Genomic DNA, 17,106 nt, shown 5'->3' on the forward strand with positions numbered 1-17,106 from the left:
GGACTTGACTCTCACTATTATGTTCGATCCACTATGGACTGGACTCTCACTATTATGTTCGATCCACTATGGACTGGACTCTCACTATTATGTTAGATCCACTATGGACTGGAATCTCACTGTTATGTTAGATCCACTAGGGACTGGACTCTCACTATTATGTTAGATCCACAATGGCCTGGACTCTCACAATATTATGCAAGATCCAATATAGACTTGACTCTCACTTTTGTTAGATCCACTATGGACTGGACTCTCACTATTATGGTAGATCCACTATGGACTGGGCTCTCACTATTATGTTAGATCCACTATGGACTGGACTTTCACTATTATGCTAGATCCACTATGGACTGGACTCTCACTATTATGTTAGATCCACTATGGACTTGACTCTCACTATTATGTTAGATCTACTATAGACTGGGCTGACTTATGTTAGATCCACTATGGACTGGACTTTCACTATTATGTTAGATCCACTGTGGACTGGACTTTCACAATATTAAGCAAGATCCACTATGGACTGGACTCTCACTATTATGGTAGATCCATTATGGACTTGACTCTCACTATTATGTTCGATCCACTATGGACTGGACTCTCACTATTATGTTCGATCCACTATGGACTGGACTCTCACTATTATGCTAGATCCACTATGGACTGGACTCTCACTATTATGTTCGATCCACTATGGACTATGGACCTAAAACTATAGTCACAGTCACGGTGACTGTGACTATAGTCCTGCTGATAGGTTTCAGGGTTCCGAGGCGTAAAAACAGGAAGCGAAATTGAAATTTTGCAAAATGATCTGACTCATTCCTGCCGAACTCGCTTTTGTCAAATCTGTTGTGACGGCACAAAGACAAGAACTTCCTCCTTGCGTGCGATGACGGCGGCGATGAAAGTGGATCAAGCGCTTCTAACTATTTCAACATCTGATCTTTCTCTTCCCGTCAGAGCGCCGTCCCACAGCCTCCTACGAGGTCCGAGCACCCGCGACGCCGTGACAGCTGCCGGGGCGGACGCCGCCGCTCGCCCACAGCATGACGCGGGCGGACTACAAGTACACCCTGCTGGGCTCCCCGCCGGACGACTACCGCCAGAGACCATTGCTGCTGCAGGTGGACCAGGGGCTCGTGGACCTGCTCGCCATCCTGGAGGTGAAACGGGAGCGGCCCAGGATGTGGCGGGCGCTGCGCGGCGCCCCCAAGTTCCGCTTCTACGGGCTCCTCTTCGCCGTGGCCGTCATGTTCCTCGTCATGGCCTCCTACGTCCTGACCGGGGACAAGAAGGGTCTGCTGCTCACGCCCTCGCCGTATCACTTCGGCGGCCCGGTCGGACCCGGACCCTTCGCCTTCAACGTGTCGGCGGTCAAGGACTTCGCGCACATGCAGCTGGTGGTCAAGTCCATCGAGTCCAAAGTGGTGTTCACCGGTTGGCGGCAGGTTCCGGAACGCACGGCGTTGGTTCGAAGCGAGGAACATGTGAGTACAGAGGAACCTCCGTTTACAAACCGAATTGCTTTGTACATCAAAAAGTGAAGCAAGGTTCTCTGTAAGAAACAATGTCAATCAATCAATCAATCAATGTTTATTTATATAGCCCCAAATCACAAATGTCTCAAAGGACTGCACAAATCATTACGACTACGACATCCTCGGAAGAACCCACAAAAGGGCAAGGAAAACTCACATCCAGTGGGACGCCAGTGACAATGCTGACTATGAGAAACCTTGGAGAGGACCTCAGATGTGGGCAACCCCCCCCCCTCTAGGGGACCGAAAGCAATGGATGTCGAGCGGGTCTAACATGATACTGTGAAAGTTCAATCCATAGTGGCTCCAACACAGCCGCGAGAGTTCAGTTCAAAGCGGATCCAAGACAGCAGCGAGAGACCATCTCAAGCGGAGGCGGATCAGCAGCGTAGAGATGTCCCCAACCGATACAATCCAACCGTGTTCGCTTGACCGCTCTGTTCCATAGTAAAGCTTCACCGTCATCTTCCGGGAATGTAAACAATGAAACACCGGCTGTTTTTGTTGCCAAAGGCGGCCGCAATACACCGCTTCCCACCTACATCTTTCTTCTTTGACGTCTCCATTATTCATTGAACAGATTGCAAAAGATTCAGCAACACAGATGTCCAGAATACTGTGGAATTATGTGATGAAAAGAGACTACTTATAGCTGGGAACGGTGCAGGAACAAAATGTCCTCTACAATGCGACTATGAGAAACCTTGGAGAGGACCTCAGATGTGGGCAACCCCCCCCCCCCCCCCCTCTAGGGGACCGAAAGCAATGGATGTCGAGCGGGTCTAACATGATACTGTGAAAGTTCAATCCATAGTGGCTCCACCACAGCCGCGAGAGTTCAGTTCAAAGCGGATCCAAGACAGCAGCGAGAGTCCCGTCCACAGGAAACCATCTCAAGCGGATCAGCAGCGTAGAGACGTCCCCAACCGATACAGGCGAGCGGTCCATCCTGGGTCCCGACTCTGGACAGCCAGTACTTCATCCATGGTCATCGGACCGGACCCCCTCCACAAGGGAGGGGGGGACATAGGAGAAAGAAAAGAAGCGGCAGATCAACTGGTCTAAAAAGGAGGTCTATTTAAAGGCTAGAGTATACAGATGAGTTTTAAGGTGAGACTTAAATGCTTCTACTGAGGTAGCATCTCGAACTGTTACCGGGAGGGCATTCCAGAGTACTGGAGCCCGACCGGAAAACGCTCTGTAGCCCGCAGACTTTTTTTGGGCTTTGGGAATCACTAATAAGCCGGAGTCTTTTGAACGCAGATTTCTTGCCGGGACATATGGTACAATACAATCGGCAAGATAGGCTGGAGCTAGACCGTGTAGTATTTTATACGTAAGTAGTAATGAACTATCCATCCATTTTCTACCGCTTAGGGCAGGGGTCACCCAACCTTTTTGAAACCAAGAGCTACTTCTTGGGTACTGATTAATGCGAAGGGCTACCAGTTTGATACACAATTCCATAGGGGCGGCGTAGCTCGGTTGGTAGAGTGGCCGTGCCAGCAACCTTAGGGTTGCAGGTTCGATTCCCGCTTGTGCCATCCTAGTCACTGCCGTTGTGTCCTTGGGCAAGACACTTTTACCCACCTGCTCCCAGTTACCACCCACACTGGTTTAAATGTAACTTAGATATTGGGTGTCACTATGTAAAAGTGCTTTGAGTCACTTGAGAAAAGCGCTATATCAATCAATCAATGTTTACTTATATAGCCCTAAATCACTAGTGTCTCAAAGGGCTGCACAAACCACTACGACATCCTCGGTAGGCCCACATAAGGGCAAGGAAAGCTCACACCCAGTGGGACGTCGGTGACAATGATGACTATGAGAACCTTGGAGAGGAGGAAAGCAATGGATGTCGAGCGGGTCTAACATGATACTGTGAAAGTTCAATCCATAATGGATCCAACACAGTCGCGAGAGTCCAGTCCAAAGCGGATCAAACACAGCAGCGAGAGTCCCGTTCACAGCGGAGCCAGTAGGAAACCATCCCAAGCGGAGGCGGATCAGCAGCGCAGAGATGTCCCCAGCCGATACACAGGCAAGCAGTACATGGCCACCGGATCGGACCGGACCCCCTCCACAAGGGAGAGTGGGACATAGAAGAAAAAGAAAAGAAACGGCAGATCAACTGGTCTAAAAAGGGAGTCTATTTGAAGACTAGCGTATACAAATGAGTTTTAAGGTGAGACTTAAATGCTTCACACATTCACTCACACACTTAAATAAATTGCCAAAAATGGCCAATTTGCTGAATTTACCTTTAACTCTATATAATAATATAATAATAATAATTAATGATATTTATCTTTGTGGAAACAATGATCATCGTAATGATTTCTCACAATAAATATACATTTTTGATGACATGTTTTAAATAGTTTGAAACATAGTTTATCTTCATAAACTATGGGGCGGCACAGCTCGGTTGGTAGAGCGGCCGTGCCAGCAACTTTAGGGTTGCAGGTTCGATTCCCGCTTCCGCCATCCTAGTCACTGCCGTTGTGTCCTTGGGCAAGACACTTTACCCACCTGCTCCCAGTTACCACCCACACTGGTTTATATGTAACTTAGATATTGGGTTTCACTATGTAAAGCGCTTTGAGTAACTAGAGAAAAGCGCTATATAAATATAATTCACTCACTTAATTCACTTCAATTTCGACTCTTTAAAATTCAAAATTCAACCGAAAAAAATGAAGAGAAAAACTAGCTAATTTGTATCTTTTTGAAAAAATTTAAAAAATAATTTATGGAACAAAATTAGTAATTTTTCCGGATTAAAATTTGTTTTTGAATTTTGATGACATGTTTTGAATAGGTTAAAATCCAATCTGCACTTTGTTAGAATATATAACAAATTGGACCAAGCTATATTTCTAACAAAGACAAATCCTTATTTCTTCTAGATTTTCCAGAACAAATTTTTTTTAAAGAAATTCAAAAGACTTTGAAATAAGATTTAAATTTGATTCTACAGATTTTCTAGATTTTCCGGAATATATTTTTTCGAATTTTAATCATAATAAGTTTGAAGAAATATTTCACAAATATTTTTAGTCGAAAAAACAGAAGCTAAAATGAAGAATTAGATTAAAATGTATTTACTATACCTTACAGTAAAAACATTTTTTTTTTACTTGAACATTGATTTAAATTGTCAGGAAAAAAGAGGAAATAATTTAAAAGGTAAAAAAGGTATATGTGTTTAAAAATCCTAAAATAATTTTTAAGGTTGTATTTTTTCCCTAAAATTGTCTTTCTGAAAGTTATAAGAAGCAAAGTGAAAAAATAAATGAATTTAATTCAAACAAGTGAAGACCAAGTCTTTAAAATATTTTTTCGGATTTTCAAATTGTATTTGAGTTTTGTCTCTCTTAGAATTAAAAATGTCGAGCAAAGCGAGACCAGCTTGCTAGTTAATATATAAAATTAAAAAAATAGAGGCAGCTCAGTGATAAGTGCTGATATTTGAGCTATTTTTAGAACAGGCCAGCGGGCGACTCATCTGGTCCTTACGGGCTACCTGGTGCCCGCGGGCCCCGCGTTGGTGACCCCTGCTTTAGGGATTGCAGGGGGTGCTGCTATCTCAGCTGGATGTCAGGTTCAAACACTGATGACATCTATTAATCAGACAAGAAGCAAGGAGCCAAGCAGAGACAGAGTTCAATATACCGTATTTCCTTGAATTGCCGCCGGGGCGCTAATTAATCTAAAACCTCTTCTCACTCCGGCGTTTACCAAAGGCATGCGGTAAATTTAGGCCTGCGCTTATAAATGTGAGTGTGATGTAAGGCTTCCATCTTGAAAAGCAAATTTAATTTAAAAAAAACATTATTATGGTCTTACCTTTACTTATAAATGAAGTCCATGCGCAGCTCCTTCTGATCAAAAGCATCGATAACTTGTTTATAGTAGTCTTCCTTATCTTTCTTCAGTTTTAAAAGTCTCTCTGTCTCGATGGAGATCTTCCTTTATTACCTCTTGCTTTGATTGAAAGTCCAGTTTAGAGAACTGTTCTATTTTAGATATGTAAAAAAATAAAATAAAATAAAACAAAAAAAAGATATGTAATCCTCTATGTTAAAAGTGCAAGCGAGAGGAAAAAATAAACACACGCTGCTCACTCTTGCTGCTTGTTATCACTTTTTCTGCAGCCGAGTTGTCGCAAGAAGGATCACTAGCGCCCTCTACCACCAGGAGGCGGAAGTCATTTAATGACTCATATTTGACACACACAGCTACGGTATATTAATAAAACATAGCTGCTTACTGTTCTTTTTAGCATATTCAATAGCTTGGACCTGAAATCCTACTGAATAGCTCTTAATCTTCTTCCTTTTATGCGATTTCAAATGATTGAAATCAGCCTCCTCCATTTTGAAAATGATGACAGGTGAAGTTTCACTCGTGACGTGACGAGTTTGACCCGACGGAAATTCTAGGCATATGCTAATTATTTGGCGAAACGAGTTTGACCCGGCGGAAATTCTAGACATGCGCTAATAAAAATAATATTTTGCGAAAATTATCAAAATACATATTGGTACCGGTATTGATACCAAAAATATTGGTATCGGGACAACCCCAGTAGAAATATGGTTGGCAAATTTGTGTGATTTCTGATCTTTGTGAGGGCACCAAAGGGATTTATGTGCGTGTAAGCGTTTTGGCAGAGCAGTTATACAGAAGACAGCAGCTTGTTGTTTGGATCTAAAAGCTTGTAAATGGAAAAGTTCTCAAATAGAGGAGTCCGTAAAAGGAGGACTCCACTGTGCTTCAAAGTCCTTGATCCTTGCCTCTCCTCAGCTCCAATTAGCCGTTCCGTCTAATGATAATGACTTTTTCCCAGCTGTTTGCAACATAACTCATCTCTCATCGAGCGCGCTAATGAAAAGGAGCGTGCGTGCCGAGGGACAATCAATAAGTGCGACGGCATTAATTGCATTTGGAGAAGCTGTCGGTCTCGCCGGCGATCGGCTTTGTTGGGTCTTTGACCGCCCCAAAGACAATCTCCAATGTGAGGAGACTGCAATGAGATGTCTGCGTCGCTGCCATGATCGGACGTTACCATCAAATCATCTTTTGGAGATAATCCATACAAGAGCCCTCGCTCTCTTTGCCTGCAAATCAATAGGAGTCTTTCAACCTGCACAACACCGCTCCAGGCGGGAGAGGTCAGGGGTCGGCAACCCCAAAATGTTGAAAGAGCCATATTGGACCAAATATAAGTGAAGTGAATCATATTTATATAGCGCTTTTCTCTAGTGACTCAAAGCGCTTTACATAGTGAAACTCAACATCTAAGTTACATTTAAACCAGTGTGGGTGGCACTCGGAGCAGGTGGGTAAAAGTGTCTTGCCCAAGGACACAACGGCAGTGACTGGGATGGTGGAAGCGGGAATCAAACCTGGAACCCTCAAGTACAAAATACAAATCTGTCTGGAGCCAGGAAAAAATTAAAATCCTTAATATAAGTGTTATAATGAATGCAACAGAGGATGTAAAGTGTCTACATTAGTTATAATAGCATACTATCAACATTACTTTAAAAGTCTTGTATCAAAGTTATAATGAAGGCAACAGATGATGTAAAGTGTCTATATTAGCTATAATAGCCTACTATCAACATTACTCTAAAAGTCTTATATCAAAGTTATAATGAAGGCAACACATGATGTAAGTGTCTATATTAGCTATATTAGCCTATTATCAAAATGACTTTAAAAGTATCATATGTTGTATAGAAGGCAACGCATGCTGTGTCTATATTAGCTATATTAGCCTACTATCAAAAATGACTTTAAAAGTCTTATATACGTGTTATGATGAAGGCAACACATGTTGTAAGTGTCTATATTAGCTATATTAGCCTACTATCAAAATTATTTTAAAAGTCTTATGTAAGTGTTATAATGAAGGCAACACATGATGTAAGTGTCTATATTAGCTATAATAGCCTACTATCAAAATGACTTTAAAAGTCTTACATAAGTGTTATAATGAAGGCAACACATGATGTAAGTGTCTATATTAGCTATAATAGCCTACTATCAAAATGACTTTAAAAGTCTTATATAAGTGTTATAATGAAGGCAACACATGATGTAAGTGTCTATATTAGCTATAATAGCCTACTATCAAAATGACTTTAAAAGTCTTATATAAGTGTTATAATGAAGGCAACACATGATGTAAGTGTCTATATTAGCAATAATAGCCTACTATCAAAATGACTTTAAAAGTCTTATATAAGTGTTATAATGAAGGCAACACATGATGTAAGTGTCTATATTAGCTATAATAGCCTACTATCAAAATGACTTTAAAAGTCTTATATAAGTGTTATAATGAAGGCAACACATGATGTAAGTGTCTATATTAGCTATAATAGCCTACTATCAAAATGACTTTAAAAGTCTTATATAAGTGTTATAATGAAGGCAACACATGTTGTAAGTGTCTATATTAGCTATAATAGCCTACTATCAAAATGACTTTAAAAGTCTTATATAAGTGTTATAATGAAGGCAACACATGATGTAAGTGTCTATATTAGCTATAATAGCCTACTATCAAAATGACTTTAAAAGCCTTATATAAGTGTTATAATGAAGGCAACACATGTTGTGTCTATATGAGCTACATTAGCCTACTATCAAAATTATTTTAAAAGTCTTATGTAAGTGTTATAATGAAGGCAACAAATGATGTAAGTGTCTATATTGGCTATATTAGCCTACTATCAAAAATGACTTTAAAAGTCTTATATACGTGTTATGATGAAGGCAACACATGTTGTGTCTATATGAGCTATATTAGCCTACTATCAAAATTATTTTAAAAGTCTTATGTAAGTGTTATAATGAAGGCAACAAATGATGTAAGTGTCTATATTAGCAATAATAGCCTACTATCAAAATGACTTTAAAAGTCTTATATAAGTGTTATAATGAAGGCAACACATGATGTAAGTGTCTATATTAGCTATAATAGCCTACTATCAAAATGACTTTAAAAGTCTTATATAAGTGTTATAATGAAGGCAACACATGATGTAAGTGTCTATATTAGTTATATTAGCCTACTGTCAAAATTATTTTATAAGTCTTATGTAAGTGTTATAATGAAGGCAACACATGATGTAAGTGTCTATATTAGCTATAATAGCCTACTATCAAAATGACTTTAAAAGTCTTACATAAGTGTTATAATGAAGGCAACACATGATGTAAGTGTCTATATTAGCTATAATAGCCTACTATCAAAATTATTTTAAAAGTTTTATGTAAGTGTTATAATGAAGGCAACACATGATGTAAGTGTCTATATTAGCTTTAATAGCCTACTATCAAAATGACTTTAAAAGTCTTACATAAGTGTTATAATGAAGGCAACACATGATGTAAGTGTCTATATTAGCTATAATAGCCTACTATCAAAATGACTTTAAAAGTCTTATATAAGTGTTATAATGAAGGCAACACATGATGTAAGTGTCTATATTAGCTATAATAGCCTACTATCAAAATGACTTTAAAAGTCTTATATAAGTGTTATAATGAAGGCAACACATGATGTAAGTGTCTATATTAGCAATAATAGCCTACTATCAAAATGACTTTAAAAGTCTTATATAAGTGTTATAATGAAGGCAACACATGATGTAAGTGTCTATATTAGCTATAATAGCCTACTATCAAAATGACTTTAAAAGTCTTATATAAGTGTTATAATGAAGGCAACACATGATGTAAGTGTCTATATTAGCTATAATAGCCTACTATCAAAATGACTTTAAAAGTCTTATATAAGTGTTATAATGAAGGCAACACATGTTGTAAGTGTCTATATTAGCTATAATAGCCTACTATCAAAATGACTTTAAAAGTCTTATATAAGTGTTATAATGAAGGCAACACATGATGTAAGTGTCTATATTAGCTATAATAGCCTACTATCAAAATGACTTTAAAAGCCTTATATAAGTGTTATAATGAAGGCAACACATGATGTAAGTGTCTATATTGGCTATATTAGCCTACTATCAAAAATGACTTTAAAAGTCTTATATACGTGTTATGATGAAGGCAACACATGTTGTGTCTATATGAGCTACATTAGCCTACTATCAAAATTATTTTAAAAGTCTTATGTAAGTGTTATAATGAAGGCAACAAATGATGTAAGTGTCTATATTGGCTATATTAGCCTACTATCAAAAATGACTTTAAAAGTCTTATATACGTGTTATGATGAAGGCAACACATGTTGTGTCTATATGAGCTATATTAGCCTACTATCAAAATTATTTTAAAAGTCTTATGTAAGTGTTATAATGAAGGCAACAAATGATGTAAGTGTCTATATTAGTTATATTAGCCTACTGTCAAAATGATTTTAAAAGTCTTATGTAAGTGTTATAATGAAGGCAACACATGATGTAAGTGTCTATATTAGTTATATTAGCCTACTATCAAAATGACTTTAAAAGTCTTATATAAGTGTTATAATGAAGGCAACACATGATGTAAGTGTCTATATTAGTTATATTAGCCTACTGTCAAAATTATTTTATAAGTCTTATGTAAGTGTTATAATGAAGGCAACACATGATGTAAGTGTCTATATTAGCTATAATAGCCTACTATCAAAATGACTTTAAAAGTCTTACATAAGTGTTATAATGAAGGCAACACATGATGTAAGTGTCTATATTAGCTATAATAGCCTACTATCAAAATTATTTTAAAAGTCTTATGTAAGTGTTATAATGAAGGCAACACATGATGTAAGTGTCTATATTAGCTATAATAGCCTACTATCAAAATGACTTTAAAAGTCTTACATAAGTGTTATAATGAAGGCAACACATGATGTAAGTGTCTATATTAGCTATAATAGCCTACTATCAAAATGACTTTAAAAGTCTTATATAAGTGTTATAATGAAGGCAACACATGATGTAAGTGTCTATATTAGCTATAATAGCCTACTATCAAAATGACTTTAAAAGTCTTATATAAGTGTTATAATGAAGGCAACACATGATGTAAGTGTCTATATTAGCAATAATAGCCTACTATCAAAATGACTTTAAAAGTCTTATATAAGTGTTATAATGAAGGCAACACATGATGTAAGTGTCTATATTAGCTATAATAGCCTACTATCAAAATGACTTTAAAAGTCTTATATAAGTGTTATAATGAAGGCAACACATGATGTAAGTGTCTATATTAGCTATAATAGCCTACTATCAAAATGACTTTAAAAGTCTTATATAAGTGTTATAATGAAGGCAACACATGATGTAAGTGTCTATATTAGCTATAATAGCCTACTATCAAAATGACTTTAAAAGCCTTATATAAGTGTTATAATGAAGGCAACACATGATGTAAGTGTCTATATTGGCTATATTAGCCTACTATCAAAAATTACTTTAAAAGTCTTATATACGTGTTATGATGAAGGCAACACATGTTGTGTCTATATGAGCTACATTAGCCTACTATCAAAATTATTTTAAAAGTCTTATGTAAGTGTTATAATGAAGGCAACAAATGATGTAAGTGTCTATATTGGCTATATTAGCCTACTATCAAAAATGACTTTAAAAGTCTTATATACGTGTTATGATGAAGGCAACACATGTTGTGTCTATATGAACTATATTAGCCTACTATCAAAATTATTTTAAAAGTCTTATGTAAGTGTTATAATGAAGGCAACAAATGATGTAAGTGTCTATATTAGTTATATTAGCCTACTGTCAAAATTATTTTAAAAGTCTTATGTAAGTGTTATAATGAAGGCAACACATGATGTAAGTGTCTATATTAGTTATATTAGCCTACTATCAAAATGACTTTAAAAGTCTTATATAAGTGTTATAATGAAGGCAACACATGATGTAAGTGTCTATATTAGTTATATTAGCCTACTGTCAAAATTATTTTATAAGTCTTATGTAAGTGTTATAATGAAGGCAACACATGTTGTAAGTGTCTACATTAGCTGTATTAGCCTACTATCAAAAATGACTTTAAAAGTCTTATATACGTGTTATGATGAAGGCAACACATGTTGTAAGTGTCTATATTAGTTATATTAGTCTACTATCAAAATTATTTTAAAAGTTTTATGTAAGTGTTATAATGAAGGCAACACATAATGTAAGTGTCTATATTAGTTATATTAGCCTACTATCAAAATTATTTAAAAGGTCTTATGTAAGTGTTATAATGAAGGCAACACATGATGTAAGTGTCTATATTAGTTATATTAGCCTACTATCAAAAATGACTTTAAAAGTCTTATGTAAGTGTTATAATGAAGGCAACACATGATGTAAGTGTCTATATTAGTTATATTAGCCTACTATCAAAATTATTTTAAAAGTCTTATGTAAGTGTTATAATGAAGGCAACACATGATGTAAGTGTCTATATTAGCCATAATAGCCTACTATCAAAATGACTTTAAAAGTCTTACATAAGTGTTATAATGAAGGCAACACATGATGTAAGTGTCTATATTAGCTATAATAGCCTACTATCAAAATGACTTTAAAAGTCTTATATAAGTGTTATAATGAAGGCAACACATGATGTAAGTGTCTATATTAGCTATAATAGCCTACTATCAAAATTATTTTAAAAGTCTTATGTAAGTGTTATAATGAAGGCAACACATGATGTAAGTGTCTATATTAGCTATAATAGCCTACTATCAAAATGACTTTAAAAGTCTTACATAAGTGTTATAATGAAGGCAACACATGATGTAAGTGTCTATATTAGCTATAATAGCCTACTATCAAAATGACTTTAAAAGTCTTATATAAGTGTTATAATGAAGGCAACACATGATGTAAGTGTCTATATTAGCTATAATAGCCTACTATCAAAATGACTTTAAAAGTCTTATATAAGTGTTATAATGAAGGCAACACATGATGTAAGTGTCTATATTAGCAATAATAGCCTACTATCAAAATGACTTTAAAAGTCTTATATAAGTGTTATAATGAAGGCAACACATGATGTAAGTGTCTATATTAGCTACAATAGCCTACTATCAAAATGACTTTAAAAGTCTTATATAAGTGTTATAATGAAGGCAACACATGATGTAAGTGTCTATATTAGCTATAATAGCCTACTATCAAAATGACTTTAAAAGTCTTATATAAGTGTTATAATGAAGGCAACACATGTTGTAAGTGTCTATATTAGCTATAATAGCCTACTATCAAAATGACTTTAAAAGTCTTATATAAGTGTTATAATGAAGGCAACACATGATGTAAGTGTCTATATTAGCTATAATAGCCTACTATCAAAATGACTTTAAAAGCCTTATATAAGTGTTATAATGAAGGCAACACATGATGTAAGTGTCTATATTGGCTATATTAGCCTACTATCAAAAATGACTTTAAAAGTCTTATATACGTGTTATGATGAAGGCAACACATGTTGTGTCTATATGAGCTACATTAGCCTACTATCAAAATTATTTTAAAAGTCTTATGTAAGTGTTATAATGAAGGCAACAAATGATGTAAGTGTCTATATTGGCTATATTAGCCTACTATCAAAAATGACTTTAAAAGTCTTATATACGTGTTATGATGAAGGCAACACATGTCGTGTCTATATGAGCTATATTAGCCTACTATCAAAATTATTTTAAAAGTCTTATGTAAGTGTTATAATGAAGGCAACAAATGATGTAAGTGTCTATATTAGTTATATTAGCCTACTGTCAAAATTATTTTAAAAGTCTTATGTAAGTGTTATAATGAAGGCAACACATGATGTAAGTGTCTATATTAGTTATATTAGCCTACTATCAAAATGACTTTAAAAGTCTTATATAAGTGTTATAATGAAGGCAACACATGATGTAAGTGTCTATATTAGTTATATTAGCCAACTGTCAAAATTATTTTATAAGTCTTATGTAAGTGTTATAATGAAGGCAACACATGATGTAAGTGTCTATATTAGCTATAATAGCCTACTATCAAAATGACTTTAAAAGTCTTACATAAGTGTTATAATGAAGGCAACACATGATGTAAGTGTCTATATTAGCTATAATAGCCTACTATCAAAATTATTTTAAAAGTCTTATGTAAGTGTTATAATGAAGGCAACACATGATGTAAGTGTCTATATTAGCTATAATAGCCTACTATCAAAATGACTTTAAAAGTCTTACATAAGTGTTATAATGAAGGCAACACATGATGTAAGTGTCTATATTAGCTATAATAGCCTACTATCAAAATGACTTTAAAAGTCTTATATAAGTGTTATAATGAAGGCAACACATGATGTAAGTGTCTATATTAGCTATAATAGCCTACTATCAAAATGACTTTAAAAGTCTTATATAAGTGTTATAATGAAGGCAACACATTATGTAAGTGTCTATATTAGCAATAATAGCCTACTATCAAAATGACTTTAAAAGTCTTATATAAGTGTTATAATGAAGGCAACACATGATGTAAGTGTCTATATTAGCTATAATAGCCTACTATCAAAATGACTTTAAAAGTCTTATATAAGTGTTATAATGAAGGCAACACATGATGTAAGTGTCTATATTAGCTATAATAGCCTACTATCAAAATGACTTTAAAAGTCTTATATAAGTGTTATAATGAAGGCAACACATGTTGTAAGTGTCTATATTAGCTATAATAGCCTACTATCAAAATGACTTTAAAAGTCTTATATAAGTGTTATAATGAAGGCAACACATGATGTAAGTGTCTATATTAGCTATAATAGCCTACTATCAAAATGACTTTAAAAGCCTTATATAAGTGTTATAATGAAGGCAACACATGATGTAAGTGTCTATATTGGCTATATTAGCCTACTATCAAAAATGACTTTAAAAGTCTTATATACGTGTTATGATGAAGGCAACACATGTTGTGTCTATATGAGCTACATTAGCCTACTATCAAAATTATTTTAAAAGTCTTATGTAAGTGTTATAATGAAGGCAACAAATGATGTAAGTGTCTATATTGGCTATATTAGCCTACTATCAAAAATGACTTTAAAAGTCTTATATACGTGTTATGATGAAGGCAACACATGTTGTGTCTATATGAGCTATATTAGCCTACTATCAAAATTATTTTAAAAGTCTTATGTAAGTGTTATAATGAAGGCAACAAATGATGTAAGTGTCTATATTAGTTATATTAGCCTACTGTCAAAATTATTTTAAAAGTCTTATGTAAGTGTTATAATGAAGGCAACACATGATGTAAGTGTCTATATTAGTTATATTAGCCTACTATCAAAATGACTTTAAAAGTCTTATATAAGTGTTATAATGAAGGCAACACATGATGTAAGTGTCTATATTAGTTATATTAGCCTACTGTCAAAATTATTTTATAAGTCTTATGTAAGTGTTATAATGAAGGCAACACATGTTGTAAGTGTCTACATTAGCTGTATTAGCCTACTATCAAAAATGACTTTAAAAGTCTTATATACGTGTTATGATGAAGGCAACACATGTTGTAAGTGTCTATATTAGTTATATTAGTCTACTATCAAAATTATTTTAAAAGTCTTATATAAGTGTTATAATGAAGGCAACACATAATGTAAGTGTCTATATTAGTTATATTAGCCTACTATCAAAATTATTTAAAAGGTCTTATGTAAGTGTTATAATGAAGGCAACACATGATGTAAGTGTCTATATTAGTTATATTAGCCTACTATCAAAAATGACTTTAAAAGTCTTATGTAAGTGTTATAATGAAGGCAACACATGATGTAAGTGTCTATATTAGTTATATTAGCCTACTATCAAAATTATTTTAAAAGTCTTATGTAAGTGTTATAATGAAGGCAACACATGATGTAAGTGTCTATATTAGCCATAATAGCCTACTATCAAAATTACTTTAAAAGTATTATATAAGAGTTATAATGAAGGCAACACATGATGTAAGTGTCTATATTAGCTATAATAGCCTACATTCAAAATGACTTCAAAAGTATTTTAGAAATCTTATATTGAAGGCAACACATGATGTAAGTGTCTATATTAGCAATACCAGCCTACTATCAACATTACTTTAAAAGTCTTACATAAAAGTTATAATGAAGGCAACACATGATGTAAGTGTCTATATTAGCTACAATTGCCTACTATCAAAATGACTTTAAAAGTCTTATATAAAAGTTATAATGAAGGCAACTCATGATGTAAGTGTCTATATTAGCTTACTATCAAAATGACTTTAAAAGTCTTATATAAGTGTTATAATGAAGGCAACACATGATCCATCCATCCATTTTCTACCGCTTATTCCCTTTTGGGGTTGCGGGGGGCGCTGGCGCCTGATGTAAGTGTCTATATTAGCTTACTATCAAAATGACTTTAAAAGTCTCATATAAGTGTTATAATGAAAGCAACACATGATGTAAGTGTCTATATTAGCCTACTATCAAAATGACTTTAAAAGTATTATATGTTATGATGAAGGAAACGCATGTTGTAAGTGTCTATGTTAGCTATATTAGCCTACTATCAAAAATGACTTTAAAAGTCTTACATAAGTGTTATATTGAAGGCAACTCATGATGTAAGTGTCCTTATAAGTTATTATAGCCTACTATCAAAATTACTTTAAAAGTCTAAGTGTTAGTGTTATATTGAAGGCAACACGTGATGTAAAGTGTCTATATTAGCTGTAATAGCCTACTATCAAAATAACTTCAAAATACTTATATAAGTGTTATAATGAAGGCAACACATGATGTGTCTATATTAGCTGTAATAGCCTACTATCAAAATAACTTCAAAATACTTATATAAGTGTTATAATGAAGGCAACACATGATGTGTCTATATTAGTTATATTAGCCTACTATCAACATTATTTAAAAGTCTTATACAAGTTTTATAATGAAGACAACACATGATGTGTCTATATTAGCCTACTATCAAAATGACTTTAAAAGCCTTATATAAGTGTTATAATGAAGGCAACACATGATGTAAGTGTCTATATTAGCTATAACGTGTCATCCATCCACAATACATAACCGCTTCTAAGATACAAATCCTCGCCACCACGGCGGAAAATGTTCTTCCAAGTACCATTATCACTGGAGGACTACAGGAAAGGGAATGGCTAAACATGCTATAAACACACACACACACCGAGCAAGATGACAGAAGAAGATAATCGCTAAATTTTTAAGTAAAGCAGCGGGAATCGATCCAGATGTCGACACGTGAATCTTTGGGCACGTAACGATTTGATCCAATACCGATTCCTGGGGTGAATAATAATGCCGATTTTCACAATGTATTGTTTGGTATAATAATCATTAAACTTTTTTCTCAAAACAGGTTACAGGTTGTAAATACTCCTTCTGCTTGCATAGAAATGGCCTAAAATGCATTTTTGTTAAGGTACCAAAATGTCTTGCAATATATTATCAATAAAATAAAGGGTGGGGTTAAAAATGTTTTATTTTCCGCTTTCCAAATTATGAT

The 17,106-nt window shown here is 34.7% G+C and overlaps 1 protein-coding gene across 5 annotated transcripts in view; it reads left to right on the plus strand.

Annotated features, from left to right (window-relative positions):
• LOC133557251 (carbohydrate sulfotransferase 15-like) overlaps positions 1–17,106 on the plus strand; it is a 142,156-nt gene that overhangs the window by 89,468 nt on the left and 35,582 nt on the right. For all 5 annotated transcript variants that reach the window (XM_061907585.1, XM_061907583.1, XM_061907582.1 and 2 more), the window contains one exon: positions 967–1,493. In XM_061907585.1, the coding sequence (XP_061763569.1) occupies positions 1,053–1,493 (441 nt within the window). In that variant the 5' untranslated portion in view covers positions 967–1,052. The remainder of the gene's footprint in view (positions 1–966; positions 1,494–17,106) is intronic.

Source organism: Nerophis ophidion, linkage group LG08, assembly GCF_033978795.1.
Source record: "Nerophis ophidion isolate RoL-2023_Sa linkage group LG08, RoL_Noph_v1.0, whole genome shotgun sequence".
Taxonomy (NCBI): Eukaryota; Metazoa; Chordata; class Actinopteri; order Syngnathiformes; family Syngnathidae; genus Nerophis; species Nerophis ophidion.